This window comes from Procambarus clarkii, chromosome 85 (genome assembly GCF_040958095.1).
Source record: "Procambarus clarkii isolate CNS0578487 chromosome 85, FALCON_Pclarkii_2.0, whole genome shotgun sequence".
Taxonomy (NCBI): domain Eukaryota; kingdom Metazoa; phylum Arthropoda; class Malacostraca; order Decapoda; family Cambaridae; genus Procambarus; species Procambarus clarkii.
The window spans coordinates 19729845-19743943 of record NC_091234.1 but is presented as its reverse complement, the minus strand read 5'-3'; the positions used below and the strand labels follow the sequence as shown (position 1 = coordinate 19743943).

General features: G+C 43.2%; 1 protein-coding gene across 1 annotated transcript; it reads left to right on the top strand.

The window, feature by feature from the left end:
- The first annotated feature begins 957 nt into the window (after positions 1-957).
- Positions 958-12730, top strand: LOC123746686 (neuronal acetylcholine receptor subunit alpha-7). The gene is made up of 8 exons (XM_069316889.1): positions 958-1015; positions 1258-1466; positions 3238-3347; positions 6214-6430; positions 8258-8435; positions 8573-8725; positions 9931-10112; positions 10784-12730. Exons 1-8 carry the CDS (start codon positions 958-960, stop codon positions 10952-10954), a joined length of 1278 nt encoding a protein of 425 aa, XP_069172990.1. The 3' UTR covers positions 10955-12730.
- Positions 12731-14099: the final 1369 nt, after the last annotated feature.

The following is a 14099-nucleotide window of genomic DNA, read 5'->3' as shown; positions in this document are numbered from 1 at the left end:
TTTTATATTTTATAATTTATATTATAAAATGGTTTATATTTTACAAATTTTAATGAGTAGTTTTTACATTCTTGGCAAACCATCGACATTGATATTGAGAGTGACTGCTTCATAACAGAGGCTACTACAGTGACCTTAGCCACCAAACTACCTTCAGGGGTGTAGGGGTTGTAAACATGTATGATCTTACTCAAGTAGGATGCTAGTAAACAGATGACTTAGAGTAAAAGGAGGGTGGAAGTCAAATAAACACTGGAATGGTTATTAATCTTAAATACCTTTCCAGTACTTTGAATTGTTGACACCGTGGGCAATCGAAGTTTACTGAGTAATTAATAAATCAAATGAGAGGCGGAAAACAGTGAAGAATTGATTAGGCGCCAATTCCTAACTGAACGTCTCTGTTCACCCAGCAGTGATTGGGTATTTGGTTGTTAATTGGCGGGTCGTATTCTAGGATAACTAGTGGGTAAGGCTTACCATGAGCTATGGTAGGGCAAAGCTCTCAGCCTGCTAACAGGAGTCAGCAGTCGTCTGTTCCTGTACTCGCCTACGTAAAAAGAAAAGTGAACGAGACGGGAGAGGGCAAGGCTGTGCCAGGTCAATGCCTCGCCCCCGACACCTGAGCCTAGCTGCCCTGGACGGGGCTGCAGGAGGCGGGGCTGCCCACGCAGGCTAGCTGGCCCTACAGTCCTCTCGGCTCCCTCAACCATAACACCAATTCCAGGCGTCGCTCTCTCCAGCGCTGCCACCATAGACACTTGAATTCTCTTTAATACATAGTAATTGGAATTGTTACGTTGTGTACGAGTCGAGCTGTTGGCGTCTTAGAGGCCTGTGTTAAGTATAATTAAGAATCGTGCCAATACAAAGGAAATTCTGCATAGAGACGGGAGGACCTAACCTGCGCTTGGACACCGACAAAGACAGTGGAAGAAACAGAAGCGTTGGTTGAAGATGGCGTGGCTGGTGGTGACAATGACAGCACTTCTGGGTGTTAGAAGCGTCCTAGCAGGTACATACACCATCCACACTCATCATCTTATCAATTCAGTGGTAGTATCCTCTCACGCGGCCTCACTGCTTCCGCCATTATCCATCAAACTCACAACCTATCCACCTCTCACCAAGCGCTTCTCATTATCTAACCACCTGCCAAATTTCTCCCTTCAGCTATATTTCAAGCACCTACAAAACTCACATATTTCAAGTTCATTGTGACGATAAATGTACAATGGGGACTGTCTTCGTGAGCAGCAGTTACAAGGTGTTCTTCCCCGACAGACTCGCCCATCTTGAGCAAGACGGAGGAGCTACGACAGAAGCTTCTGAAGAACTATGACAAGAACGCCCTTCCTCAACGTGACACTAACGGCACCACCACCGCCTACTTCGGGATCATACCCATGGGCATGTGGATCGAAGAGGACAAGCAAGTATTCAACCTGAATGCCTGGCTTAGAATGGTTGGTATAATCTACTACATGCAGCCTAAACTTTTAACAGTATACTCCAGTGAGTCAGTCACTCGTGTCAGTATACGAGTATTATTGTTGTATCATGGTGAGGGAGCTGTAAGTCTTGATGTATCATGGTCAGGGAGCTGTAAGTCTTGGTGTATCATGGTGAGGGAGCTGTAAGTCTTGATGTATCATGGTCAGGGAGCTGTAAGTCTTGGTGTATCATGGTCAGGGAGCTGTAAGTCTTGATGTATCATGGTCAGGGAGCTGTAAGTCTTGGTGTATCATGGTGAGGGAGCTGTAAGTCTTGGTGTATCATGGTGAGGGAGCTGTAAGTCTTGGTGTATCATGGTGAGGGAGCTGTAAGTCTTGGTGTATCATGGTGAGGGAGCTGTAAGTCTTGGTGTATCATGGTGAGGGAGCTGTAAGTCTTGGTGTATCATGGTGAGGGAGCTGTAAGTCTTGGTGTATCATGGTGAGGGAGCTGTAAGTCTTGGTGTATCATGGTCAGGGAGCTGTAAGTCTTGGTGTATCATGGTCATGGAGCTGTAAGTCTTGGTGTATCATGGTGAGGAAGCTGTAAGTCTTGGTGTATCATGGTGAGGGAGCTGTAAGTCTTGGTGTATCATGGTGAGGGAGCTGTAAGTCTTGGTGTATTATGGTGAGGGAGCTGTAAGTCTTGGTGTATCATGGTCAGGGAGCTGTAAGTCTTGGTGTATCATGGTGAGGGAGCTGTAAGTCTTGGTGTATCATGGTGAGGAAGCTTTAAGTCTTGGTGTATCATGGTCAGGGAGCTGTAAGTCTTGGTGTATCATGGTGAGGAAGCTTTAAGTCTTGGTGTATCATGGTCAGGAACCTGCAAGTCTTGATGTATCATGGTGAGGGAGCTGTAAGTCTTGGTGTATCATGGTCAGGAAGCTGTAAGTCTTGGTGTATCATGGTGAGGGAGCTGTAAGTCTTGATGTATCATGGTCAGGAAGCTGTAAGTCTTGGTGTATCATGGTGAGGGAGCTGTAAGTCTTGGTGTATCATGGTCAGGAAGCTGTAAGTCTTGGTGTATCATGGTCAGGGAGCTGTAAGTCTTGGTGTATCATGGTGAGGGAGCTGTAAGTCTTGGTGTATCATGGTGAGGGAGCTGTAAGTCTTGGTGTATCATGGTCAGGAAGCTGTAAGTCTTGGTGTATCATGGTGAGGAAGCTGTAAGTCTTGGTGTATCATGGTCAGGAAGCTGTAAGTCTTGGTGTATCATGGTGAGGGAGCTGTAAGTCTTGATGTATCATGGTCAGGGAGCTGTAAGTCTTGGTGTATCATGATCAGGAAGCTGTAAGTCTTGGTGTATCATGGTGAGGGAGCTGTAAGTCTTGATGTATCATGGTCAGGGAGCTGTAAGTCTTGGTGTATCATGGTGAGGAAGCTGTAAGTCTTGGTGTATCATGGTGAGGGAGCTGTAAGTCTTGACGTATCATGGTCAGGAAGCTGCAAGTCTTGGTATATCATAGTCAGGAAGCTGTAAGTCTTGGTGTATCATGGTCAGGGACCTGCAAGTCTTAAGTCTATCATGGTTCACTCGACGGGTCGACTTGTATCACTGTACAGGTCCCTAGCACGTGGTGGCCAGTTAGCCTAAGGTCAGGAACTCGTACAGAAAGCTGTCCACTATCCATAAGAAACTTAATTATTTTATGTTTCAAACGCTGTTAATATGATAAAATTCAGTTTGTTTCATAAATCTTATGTGTAAAGATACGAGAAGGTTGTGATAGCTTTCTTGTGTCAGACTTGGAAGGACCCGCGTCTCGCTTGGGACTACAAAGACTTCGCCGGAATCAAATCAGTTCACTTTGACGACAGTGAGCTCTGGCACCCTGAAGCTCACCTCTATAACAAGTAAGTTTGCACTAGTAAACACACCCATAAACACCTGTGTAGACTAAGGCTAGATACATAAGAACATAAGAACAAAGGTAACTGCAGAAGGCCTATTGGCCCATACGAGGCAGCTCCTATCTATAACCACCCAATCCCACTCATATACTTGTCCAACCCGCGCTTGAAACAATCGAGGGACCCCACCTCCACCACGTTACGCGGTAATTGGTTCCACAACTCAACAACCCTGTTACCGAACCAGTATTTAACATACTAGGAATGTTTTAATATCCATTATAAACATTACACACAGAAATCACAATTGCGTGATGCATCAAATGAACAGATCCACAAGGTCTGTGACGAGGATTCGAACCTGCTTCCTGGAGCATCCTTAATCGACTGAGCTACGACAGGGTAAAAGGGTTGAACCTGTCAACCCGTTTACCCTGTCGTAGCTCAGTCGATTAAGGCAGTGTCTGGGATGCTCCCGGACGCAGGTTCGAATCCTCGTCACGGCCCTTGTTGATTTGTTCAATTCAGCTAAAACTGCATGTGATAAGTCTGAAATTGAGTTACATCTAGGCATCCTAATCTCCGTTGTAACATAAGAACAAAGGCAACTGCAGAAGGCCTATTGGCCCATACGAGGCAGCTCCTATTTATAACCACCCAATCCCACTCATATACATGTCCAACCCACGCTTGAAACAATCGAGGGACCCCACCTCCACAATGTTACGCGGCAATTGATTCCACAAATCAACAACCCTGTTACTGAACCAGTATTTACCCAAGTCTTTCCTAAATCTAAACTTATCCAATTTACACCTATTGTTTCGTGTTTTTCGTGTAAAACCGCAGAAATTCAGAAAATTAGGGATACCTTGAGGCTACCTTGAGGTGCTTCCGGGGCTTAGTGTCCCCGCGGCCCGGTCGTCGACCAGGCCTCCTGGTTGCTGGACTGATCAACCAGGCTGTTAGACGCGGCTGCTCGCAGCCTGACGTATGAGTCACAGCCTGGTTGATCAGGTATCCTTTGGAGGTGCTTATCCAGTTCTCTCTTGAACACTGTGAGGGGTTTGCCAGTTATGCCCCTTATGTGTAGTGGAAGCGTGTTGAACAGTCTCGGGCCTCTGATGTTGATAGTTCTCTCTTGAACCCTGTGAGGGGTCGGCCAGTTATGTCCCTTATGTGTAGTGGAAGCGTGTTGAACAGTCTCGGGCCTCTGATGTTGATAGTTCTCTCTTGAACACTGTGAGGGGTCGGCCAGTTATGTCCCTTATGTGTAGTGGAAGCGTGTTGAACAGTCTCGGGCCTCTGATGTTGATAGTTCTCTCTTGAACCCTGTGAGGGGTCGGCCAGTTATGCCCCTTATGTGTAGTGGAAGCGTGTTGAACAGTCTCGGGCCTCTGATGTTGATAGAGTTCTCTCTCAGAGTACCTGTTGCACCTCTGCTTTTCAACGGGGGTATTCTGCACATCCTGCCATGTCTTCTGGTCTCATGTGGTGTTATTTCTGTGTGCAGGTTTGGGACCAGCCCCTCAATTATGGCAGAAGAGCAGTCATGACACGAAAGCTCGTATAAAAAGTTATAAAATTTGATTTAGAACCGAGAAATATATGTACAGAGAGCACAAAACATCCACTATATAGTGTGATATTGCAATTGCCAGAACTAGTCTGGGATAAACATGTATATGAGTGGGATTGGATGGTTATAAATAGGAGCTGCCTCGTATGGGCCAATAGGCCTTCTGCAGTTACCTTTGTTCTTATGTTCTTATACCAATATTTATGGCAGGTGGTTGCAGATAATGAGTCCCCAATTCATTACAAAATAGGGATTCATTACCTGCAATTGGAATGTTCCCTATTTGGTAAACATTCCAATGTTTACCTATCCATTCAAATGTTCCCTATTTGGTAAACATTCCAATGTTTACCTATCCATTCAAATGTTCCCTATTTGGTAAACATTCCAATGTTTACCTATCCATTCAAATGTTCCCTATTTGGTAAACATTCCAATTTGCAAACTATGTGAACAAGAGCTAGGATATACTTTTTTTTTGAGATATGTACAAGAGTTGTTACATTCTTGTAGAGCCACTAGTACGCGTAGCGTTTCGGGCAAGTCCTTAATCCTATGGTCCCTGGAATACGTTCCCCGCCGCGAAGAATCGTTGTTACAACCAAGTACACATTTTACTCTTGCGTTAAACAGAGGCTACAGTTAAGGAATTGCGCCCAATAAATCCTCCCCGGCCAGGATACGAACCCATGACATAGCGCTCGCGGAACGCCAGGCGAGTGTCTTACCACTACACCACGGAGACTGTAATAATAATAATAATAATAATAATAATTAAAAAATAATAATAATAAAAGCAAAATTAATATTTTAATTAAATATTCAGGGAGTATTTAATTATTTTATTAATTAATACTCAGCTACTTTGACTAGACGGTAGAGCGACGGTCTCGCCTCATGCGGGTCGGTGTTCAATCCCCGACCGTTCAAGCACCATTCCTTTCCCCCGTCCCATCCCAAATCCTTATCTTGACCCCTTCCAAGTGTTATAAAGTCGTAATGGCTTGGTGCTTTCCCCTAATAATTAAAAAAAATTGTTGGCTAGGGGGATCTATAGCCATTACGACTATATAGCACTGGGAAGGAATCAGGATAAGGATTTGGGATGGGACGGGGGAAAAGGAATGGTGCCCAACCACTTGGACGGTCGGGGATTGAACTCCGACCTGCATGAAGCGAGACCGTCGCTCTACCATCCAGTCCAAAGTGGCTGGGCCCATTTTCAGAAGCCTTGCAGAGTGTGCATACAGTAGATACACTTTTCTCACACATGTGGCATGATTCTTGCAGCGCGGACATCACCGACGTCAACCACTACGGCAGCGTCAAGTCCTTGGTGTACAGTGATGGGATGGTGCTGTGGGTGCCCCCGGGCCTCTTCAGGTCAGAGTGCCCCCTAGACGCCACTCACTGGCCCTACGACACTCAGACTTGCGAACTCTACATCGGCGCCTGGGCCTACCATGGCTGGCATGTCGACTTGCAGCTGTTTCATAATGCCAGCAAGGTATGAAACTATTTATTATTTATTTATATACAAGAAGGTACATTGGGTTTGTGAGAATACATAGCATGGTACAGTAATTGCACTCTTGTAAAGCCGGTCGGCCGAGCGGACAGCACGCTGGACTTGTGATCCTATGGTCCCGGGTTCGATCCCGGGCGCCGGCGAGAAACAATGGGCAGAGTTTCTTTCACCCTATGCCCCTGTTACCTAGCAGTAAAATAGGTACCTGGGTGTTAGTCAGCTGTCACGGGCTGCTTCCTGGGGGGTGGAGGCCTGGTCGAGGACCGGGCCGCGGGGACACTAAAGCCCCGAAATCATCTCAAGATAACCTCAAGATAAGCCACTAGTAAACGCTGCGTTTCGGGAACTATTAGCAGAGATACTTTAGGTTCGTTCTGTAGTCGCTCCATGATCAGTATTATCGTTTAGTAAAATATATTGATACATTTTAAAACATTTATGACTACATTATCAAGATTTTAAAATTAAATTTATATTAACTCGCAAGTATATAGCATAAACTGTAAATAACATTACTAAAATTTCGCTTTAAGCGCGATAATCTCCTCGCGCCTGGCTCTTCTAACGAACAGAATTTAATAATAATAATAATAATAATAATAATAATAATAATAATAATAATAATAATAATGATAATGTTTATTTATAAGACGTTACAATGGGTCTCACAACGAAGTACAACAATTCTAATAATGAATACGAAGCGAGTACACCATTTGGTCACCACTTGGTCCGGGAGACATCTCCCGTCATGCAGGGTGCAGTTGCGCCTCCACAGATCTCCAGTATCATCTTTTGATACTGGTAATGGCTCAAAAGGGCCACCACTTACGGGCTATTCATGCCCGTGCCACCTCTTGGGTGGCTTAATCTTCATCAATCAATCAATCGAAGCGAGTAATAGTATTGACTTGTCATAACATTACTGGAACAGATGAGTTCCTAGCGACATATGAGGAAAGGTTTATCGGTAAAACTAGACATGCGAGGATCAGCCCAAGTTCAAAATATCCTGAGTTACTTTACAATTTATTGAAATATTTTAGTTTTGTTCTATTACTTTTATAAAACTAATATCAATACAGCTATAGGTTAAGTACTAATTGTAATTGAGAAGCAATAAGATGCTTATCTTAACATACTAAGAAGGTTAGGTGAGGTCGGTGTTTTCTATGAAGCTTTTCAAGGTAAACTAAAATATTCACAATCAATTAGTATCTCACATATGCACTTATTAAATAAGCCAATATTGACTATAAGCAAGTGCGAGAACGGGTTGGTATTTTATTGTCTCAATAAACGTACTTGAACCATCAGCCTATAACCCTAGGCTGTCAAAGGCACGAATATGACTGCTGCTCTTCTACAATGCTCATTGGCTGTCTGCTATGTATTTGAGATTTATGAGAAATGGTTATACAACCCGTCCTCTTAAAAATAACGTCACTTTTGGCTGGTATGCGCACTATGGCCAAATTTGGACGTAATTTGAAATGAAATCGACTCACAAAAGGACGTACTGTTCCGTTTTCTGTTTGAGGCGTCCGGCCCCCCTCGGACAGCTTAGAAGAGGAACTTTCAATTAACGTTTTTATGAGAATTTCCTGCCCACCTAACCTAAAATAAAAAATAAATCCCCAATTTATTTTCAATATTTTTTAATTTTCAAATTACATCCATATTCGGCCATACGGGCAAACGGCCAAAAGCGACGTTCTTTTTAAGAGAACAGGTTGTTAAGATAGACCAAATATTTTTCCATTGTCTTAAAGTGAGAGAGTTGTAACAGTGTGGGTGATATTACAGGTGTTACCCGGTTGGTTTATGAAGTTTTCACACTCGTGGCAGTATGTAAAAGGCAGCATAGAACGCATACAGACAACCTATTCTTGCTGCCCCGAGCCCTACGTCATGATTAGGGTGGAGATCACCATGTCCAGAGTCTCTCCAATCTTCACCTCCACCGTCGTCATCCCGGCCTGCGGTGGGTCCTCTCTGTTATGTTCCAGTGTTCATAGAGTTTATATCACTTAAACTGCTAATAAAAGCCAGTTTTCCACGGGAATATAATATATTTGGTGTTATTTACACTGAGAGTCTGGGTGTGTTGGCTTCCGGCAGTGATCTCTGTGCTGACGCTGGTGCAGTTCCTGCTTCCCCTGCGAGAACCACGGAGGCTGACGTTGGGGTGTGTCAGTCTGCTGCTGACACTGATCGTCCTCCTCTACCTGGCCATCTCCCTCCCTCACCTCGCCTTCTCCCTCCCCATTATTGGTACGTTCTCCCTCACTCCCTCACCATTATTGGTAGGTCCTCCCTCACTCCCTCCCCATTATTGGTAGGTCCTCCCTCACTCCGTCCCCATTATTGGTAGGTCCTCCCTCCCCATTATTGGTAGGTCCTCCCTCCCCATTATTGGTAGGTCCTCCCTCACCATTATTGGTAGGTCCTCCCTCACCATTATTGGTAGGTCCTCCCTCACCATTATTGGTAGGTCCTCCCTCACTCCCTCCCCATTATTGGTAGGTCCTCCTTCACTCCCTCCCCATTATTGGTAGGTCCTCCCTCACTCCGTCCCCATTATTGGTAGGTCCTCCCTCTTTACCTCTACTCTATGCCTCACTTTTTATATAACTATATTTACACTACTACATCACTACATTTAAACTACTGTATATCAATATTTACACTACTATATCAATATATTTCAACAATTATATCGCTATATTTACACTACTACATCACGATATTTAAACAATTATATCACTATATTTACACTATTAAAACACTATAGTCACACGACCGTGTCATTAATCACTATATTTATACTACTATATCACTATATTTACTGTCACTATATTCTCATAATACATTTTAATACACCATTTAATGTATGTACGGTGGATTTTGTAAGTTGCAGGAGGCAAAATCCTTCAACAACTTCCTCTTGAAGGCCAAATCATCACATGTTAAATCAAAGCCTCATCTTGTTGAAGATTTATAGAACTTAATGATGACACTAATACTTTATTATTTCTCTGACGCCGTGGATCAGTAAATTGTGGGTTGGTTAGCTCGCCTCTGAGCAACCCGTCCTCTTAAAAATAACGTCACTTTTGGCTGGTATGCGCACTATGGCCAAATTTGGACGTAATTTGAAATGAAATCGACTCACAAAAGTGACGTACTGTTCCGTTTTCTGTTTGAGTCGTCCGGCTTACTCGGCAAGCTTAGAAAAGCATTCTTTCCATTAACGTTTTTCATACCATTTTGAAACTTTATGAGAATTTCCTGCCCACCTAACCTATCAGAGGACCCTTAACTTACTGTTGTTGAAAAAAAAAATCCAAATTTATATTTATTTATTTTTTCATTTTCAAATTACGTCCATATTCGGCCATACGGGCAAACGGCCAAGAGCGACGTTTTTTTTTAGAGGACAGGTTGGGCTGCTGATCACTTGACAATGTGTGTTGCAGTGAAGTTCTACGGGCAGACTCTAGCGGTGATTGTGGTGAGCGTTGGGGTGAACGCCGGCCTCCTGCGTCTGACGGACGGTCGCCAGCCTTCCGTCACCTCGACGCCACCACCGGCACTGCTCAAGAACATCCTCACTGGTCCCCTCGCCTCTGTCCTCTGTCTACAGCGCTACGCCGAGAAGGTAATACATTCTAAACTCTCCGTCATGCTCCCACTATTCATGTTATTGTAATACTGTACATACAATTGAATAGCCATGCAATTTCTAAATACCCAACTGTTTACCCTTACAAATATTGAGTATTTATACGGCTAATTAAGCTCTATCAATTCACCCGCGGTTGATAGGCCTTAAGACTACTACAAAACCAAATTTTGGGGTAATGTACACCTCGAGCATAATTCCAAAACCCTGCCATGATAACGTTAGATTTTAAGGGTTGACAGATGTTAATCTTCTTCTTTTAGGAGCTGTTCACTTGAGACAGTTAAGCAAGTCCCAGTTGTGTCTGTGACAGGATGAACAACCCAGCGGGGTTTTTTTCTATTGGGGAGTGTTGTACATGTTGCTATTGCGGGGTGTCCACTCATAAGATGAGTGGCGCTGCCCAATACTGTCACTATGGCGGTGTGTCCACTCACAGGATGAGTGACGCTGCCCAATACTGTCACTATGGCGGTGTGTCCACTCACAGGATGAGTGGCGCTGCCCAATACTGTCACTATGGCGGTCCACTCACAGGATGAGTGACGCCGCCCAATAAAATCGCCCCTCGGGGCAAAATTTAAACAAATTAAAATGATGCCCACCCACATATACCATGATGTATAATACGACTGTCTGCGGTACAGGTTGGTCTGAGCGGAGGCGGGGCTGAGGACGGAGAGGTCCTGGAGGAGACCCGTCCTGCGTCCTACCTCCATGAGTGGCTGCTGGTGGCCGCCGCCCTCGACCGCCTCGCCGCCATCACCTTCGTCGCCGCCTTCGTCATTACTCTCATCGCCTACGTCGCTCCCGTCTGATCTTACACTCCCCGACTACGTTCATGTTCGGCTGTAGTAATTATCTACATTACTGATGCAACAGCCAAAGAGCCTCGTGTGTCTACTGTAATTCATATGACCTGTGTTTACTGTAGTCCGTAGGAGATATATATTTTGTGTAAATATTCCAAGCTGTCATTCAAAAGTACAGTAAACATATGGACTATGGATGGACTGTACCAAACATGGATTGTACCAAACATGGACTGTACCAAACATGGATTGTACCAAACATGGACTGTACCAAACATGGATTGTACCAAACATGGACTGTACCAAACATGGACTGTACCAAACATGGACTGTACCAAACATGGACTGTACCAAACACGGACTGTACCAAACACGGACTGTACCAAACATGGACTGTACCAAACATGAACTGTACCAAACATGGACTGTACCAAACATGAACTGTACCAAACATGGACTGTACCAAACATGGACTGTACCAAACATGGACTGTACCAAACATGAACTGTACCAAACATGGACTGTACCAAACATGGACTGTACCAAACATGGACTGTACCAAACATGGACTGTACCAAACATGGACTGTATCAAACATGAACTGTACCAAACATGAACTGTACCAAACATGGACTGTACCAAACATAGACTGTACCAAACATGAACTGTACCAAACACGGACTGTACCAAACACGGACTGTACCAAACACGGACTGTACCAAACATGGACTGTACCAAACATAGACTGTACCAAACTTGGACTGTACCAAACATGGACTGTACCAAACATGGACTGTACCAAACTTGGACTGTACCAAACTTGGACTGTACCAAACTTGGACTGTACCAAACATGGACTGTACCAAACAGAGACTGTACCAAACATAGACTGAACCAAACATGAACTGTACCAAACATGAACTGTACCAAACATAGACTGTACTAAACATGGACTGTACCAAACTTGGACTGTACCAAACATGGACTGTACCAAACATGGACTGTACAAAACATGGACTGTACCAAACATAGACTGTACCAAACTTGGACTGTACCAAACTTGGACTGTACCAAACATAGACTGTACCAAACTTGGACTGTACCAAACATAGACTGTACCAAACTTGGACTGTACCAAACTTGGACTGTACCAAACATAGACTGTACCAAACTTGGACTGTACCAAACATAGACTGTACCAAACTTGGACTGTACCAAACATGGACTGAACCAAACATGGACTGTACAAAACAAGGTCTGTAGCACCCAAGATGTCTATGTTTTGTACTGATAATTCTGTAGAAAAAGAAAGCGACAACCAAACTGAACTTTTCCTAAGCTTAGTATATAAATTGACTAAATTTATCTTGAGATTGTGTTTGTTAAAGTTAGGATTTTAATTTAGGCCTCGAACAAATTATGTTAAGTTCATGGTTAATCTGTCACCTTTTAAATTATACTCTTTTTGAATTCCAATAGTACAAATTGTGGATTTTTTTTTGTACAATAGTTCATATTTTGTACTTTCCATCCATAGTAGTATAATAGGTAGTATAATTTTTGGAGAAAGGGTTGGCATATTAATATCTACTGAAACATTCATCTGTACTGATTTCAAAAGGCTTCTTATCAACATTATTTAGTTGAGTATCTATTGAAACTCTTCTAGTTTCATATACACCTAAATTTGATGAACGTTTCACTGTTCATGTTTTTAATGATAGTTATATATATATAATTCTAAGTGTATTGCATTCTACTAAAAATAAAACTGTTGTAAATCATAGCGTTTCATTACTATAAACTACATTACCAAATACTTATTACCTACAGATACTTATCATAATACAACGTTTGTATTAAATAAATGCAATGACAAATATTATTAATAGTACAAGTATGGCTCAAACAAATCACATTAAAGTGATGAATCAATGAGAAAATCAGAAGGAGCCATGAGAAGGATTCGAACCTGCACCCTGTGTCCTCCCAAGCACACGCCTTATTTATTTATTTATTTATTTATTTATATACGAGAAGGTACATTGGGTTTGTGAGAATACATAGCATAGTACAGTATTTACAATGTTGTAAAGCCACTAGTACGCGTAGCGTTTTGGGCAGGTCCTTAATCTAACAGATAATTCTAGCAGAATTAATCCACTGGACAATGATATGCTAAAAGTAATGTAACTTGGCTGGAGTTGGAGAGTGGAACTCCTGTACCACACCAGAGTGTAGTCGGGAAATGTGTGAAGCCTTGATTTGGTATCCGGTTGATGCCTCAGGACCCGAAAAGGATTCAGCTGAATCACAGGTTGCATTTCTTTTAGTGTGACATAGTCCAGCGTGTGCTTGGGAGTACCCAGGTTGCAGGTTCGAATCCTTCTCATGGCTTCAATTCATTTCCTGAATACTAGTATACTGAGAAAATCAACTGGAGCTCTGAGGTGACTCGAACCCGCAATCGAGAGAATCCCAGCTGCTGACTCTAACCACTGGACCACTCTGACTTGCAAAAGTCATATACAACCGGTTTTCTGTTGAAATCACAAGAAGTTTATAGGGCCCCTACTGAAGCCAGTCCACCTTTTACGTATTACCCCCAAGTACCCGGGTGTAGGCAACATAGTTCATAGTTCAACAGAAAACCAGTTGTATGACTTTTTGCCAAGTTTGGGTGGTCCAGTGGTTAGCGTCAGAGGCTGAGGTTCTCTCGGTCGCGGGTTCGAGTCGCCTTAGAGCTCCAGTTGATTTTTCTCATTGATATATATCACGTTAGTGTGATTTCTCTGTGGACTAGTATTATTTACCCCCCCCCCCCAGTAGGAATACCTTATGGTTTTCTAGTTTTTATGTCTGTGAGGTTTCTGTGTGACGTCTTGAGAAGGATTTATGTTTTCTAATGAATAGGTCTTCGCTCCTGTACGGACAGACGTCGGGATGAAAGCACCCGCCTGTAGTAATTAACTGGCCGCTCTACAGTGTGTACTGAACTTATTAATATATAATCAGCTGCGAAAAATAAGTAATTATGTAAATAATTATATAATAATAACACTGATATTCGAAGTTTTCGAAGCTATGTGACTAAGGCTACCCACACGAGGCTATGTGATTAGATAACGAGATCAAGGCTACTTAAATGAGG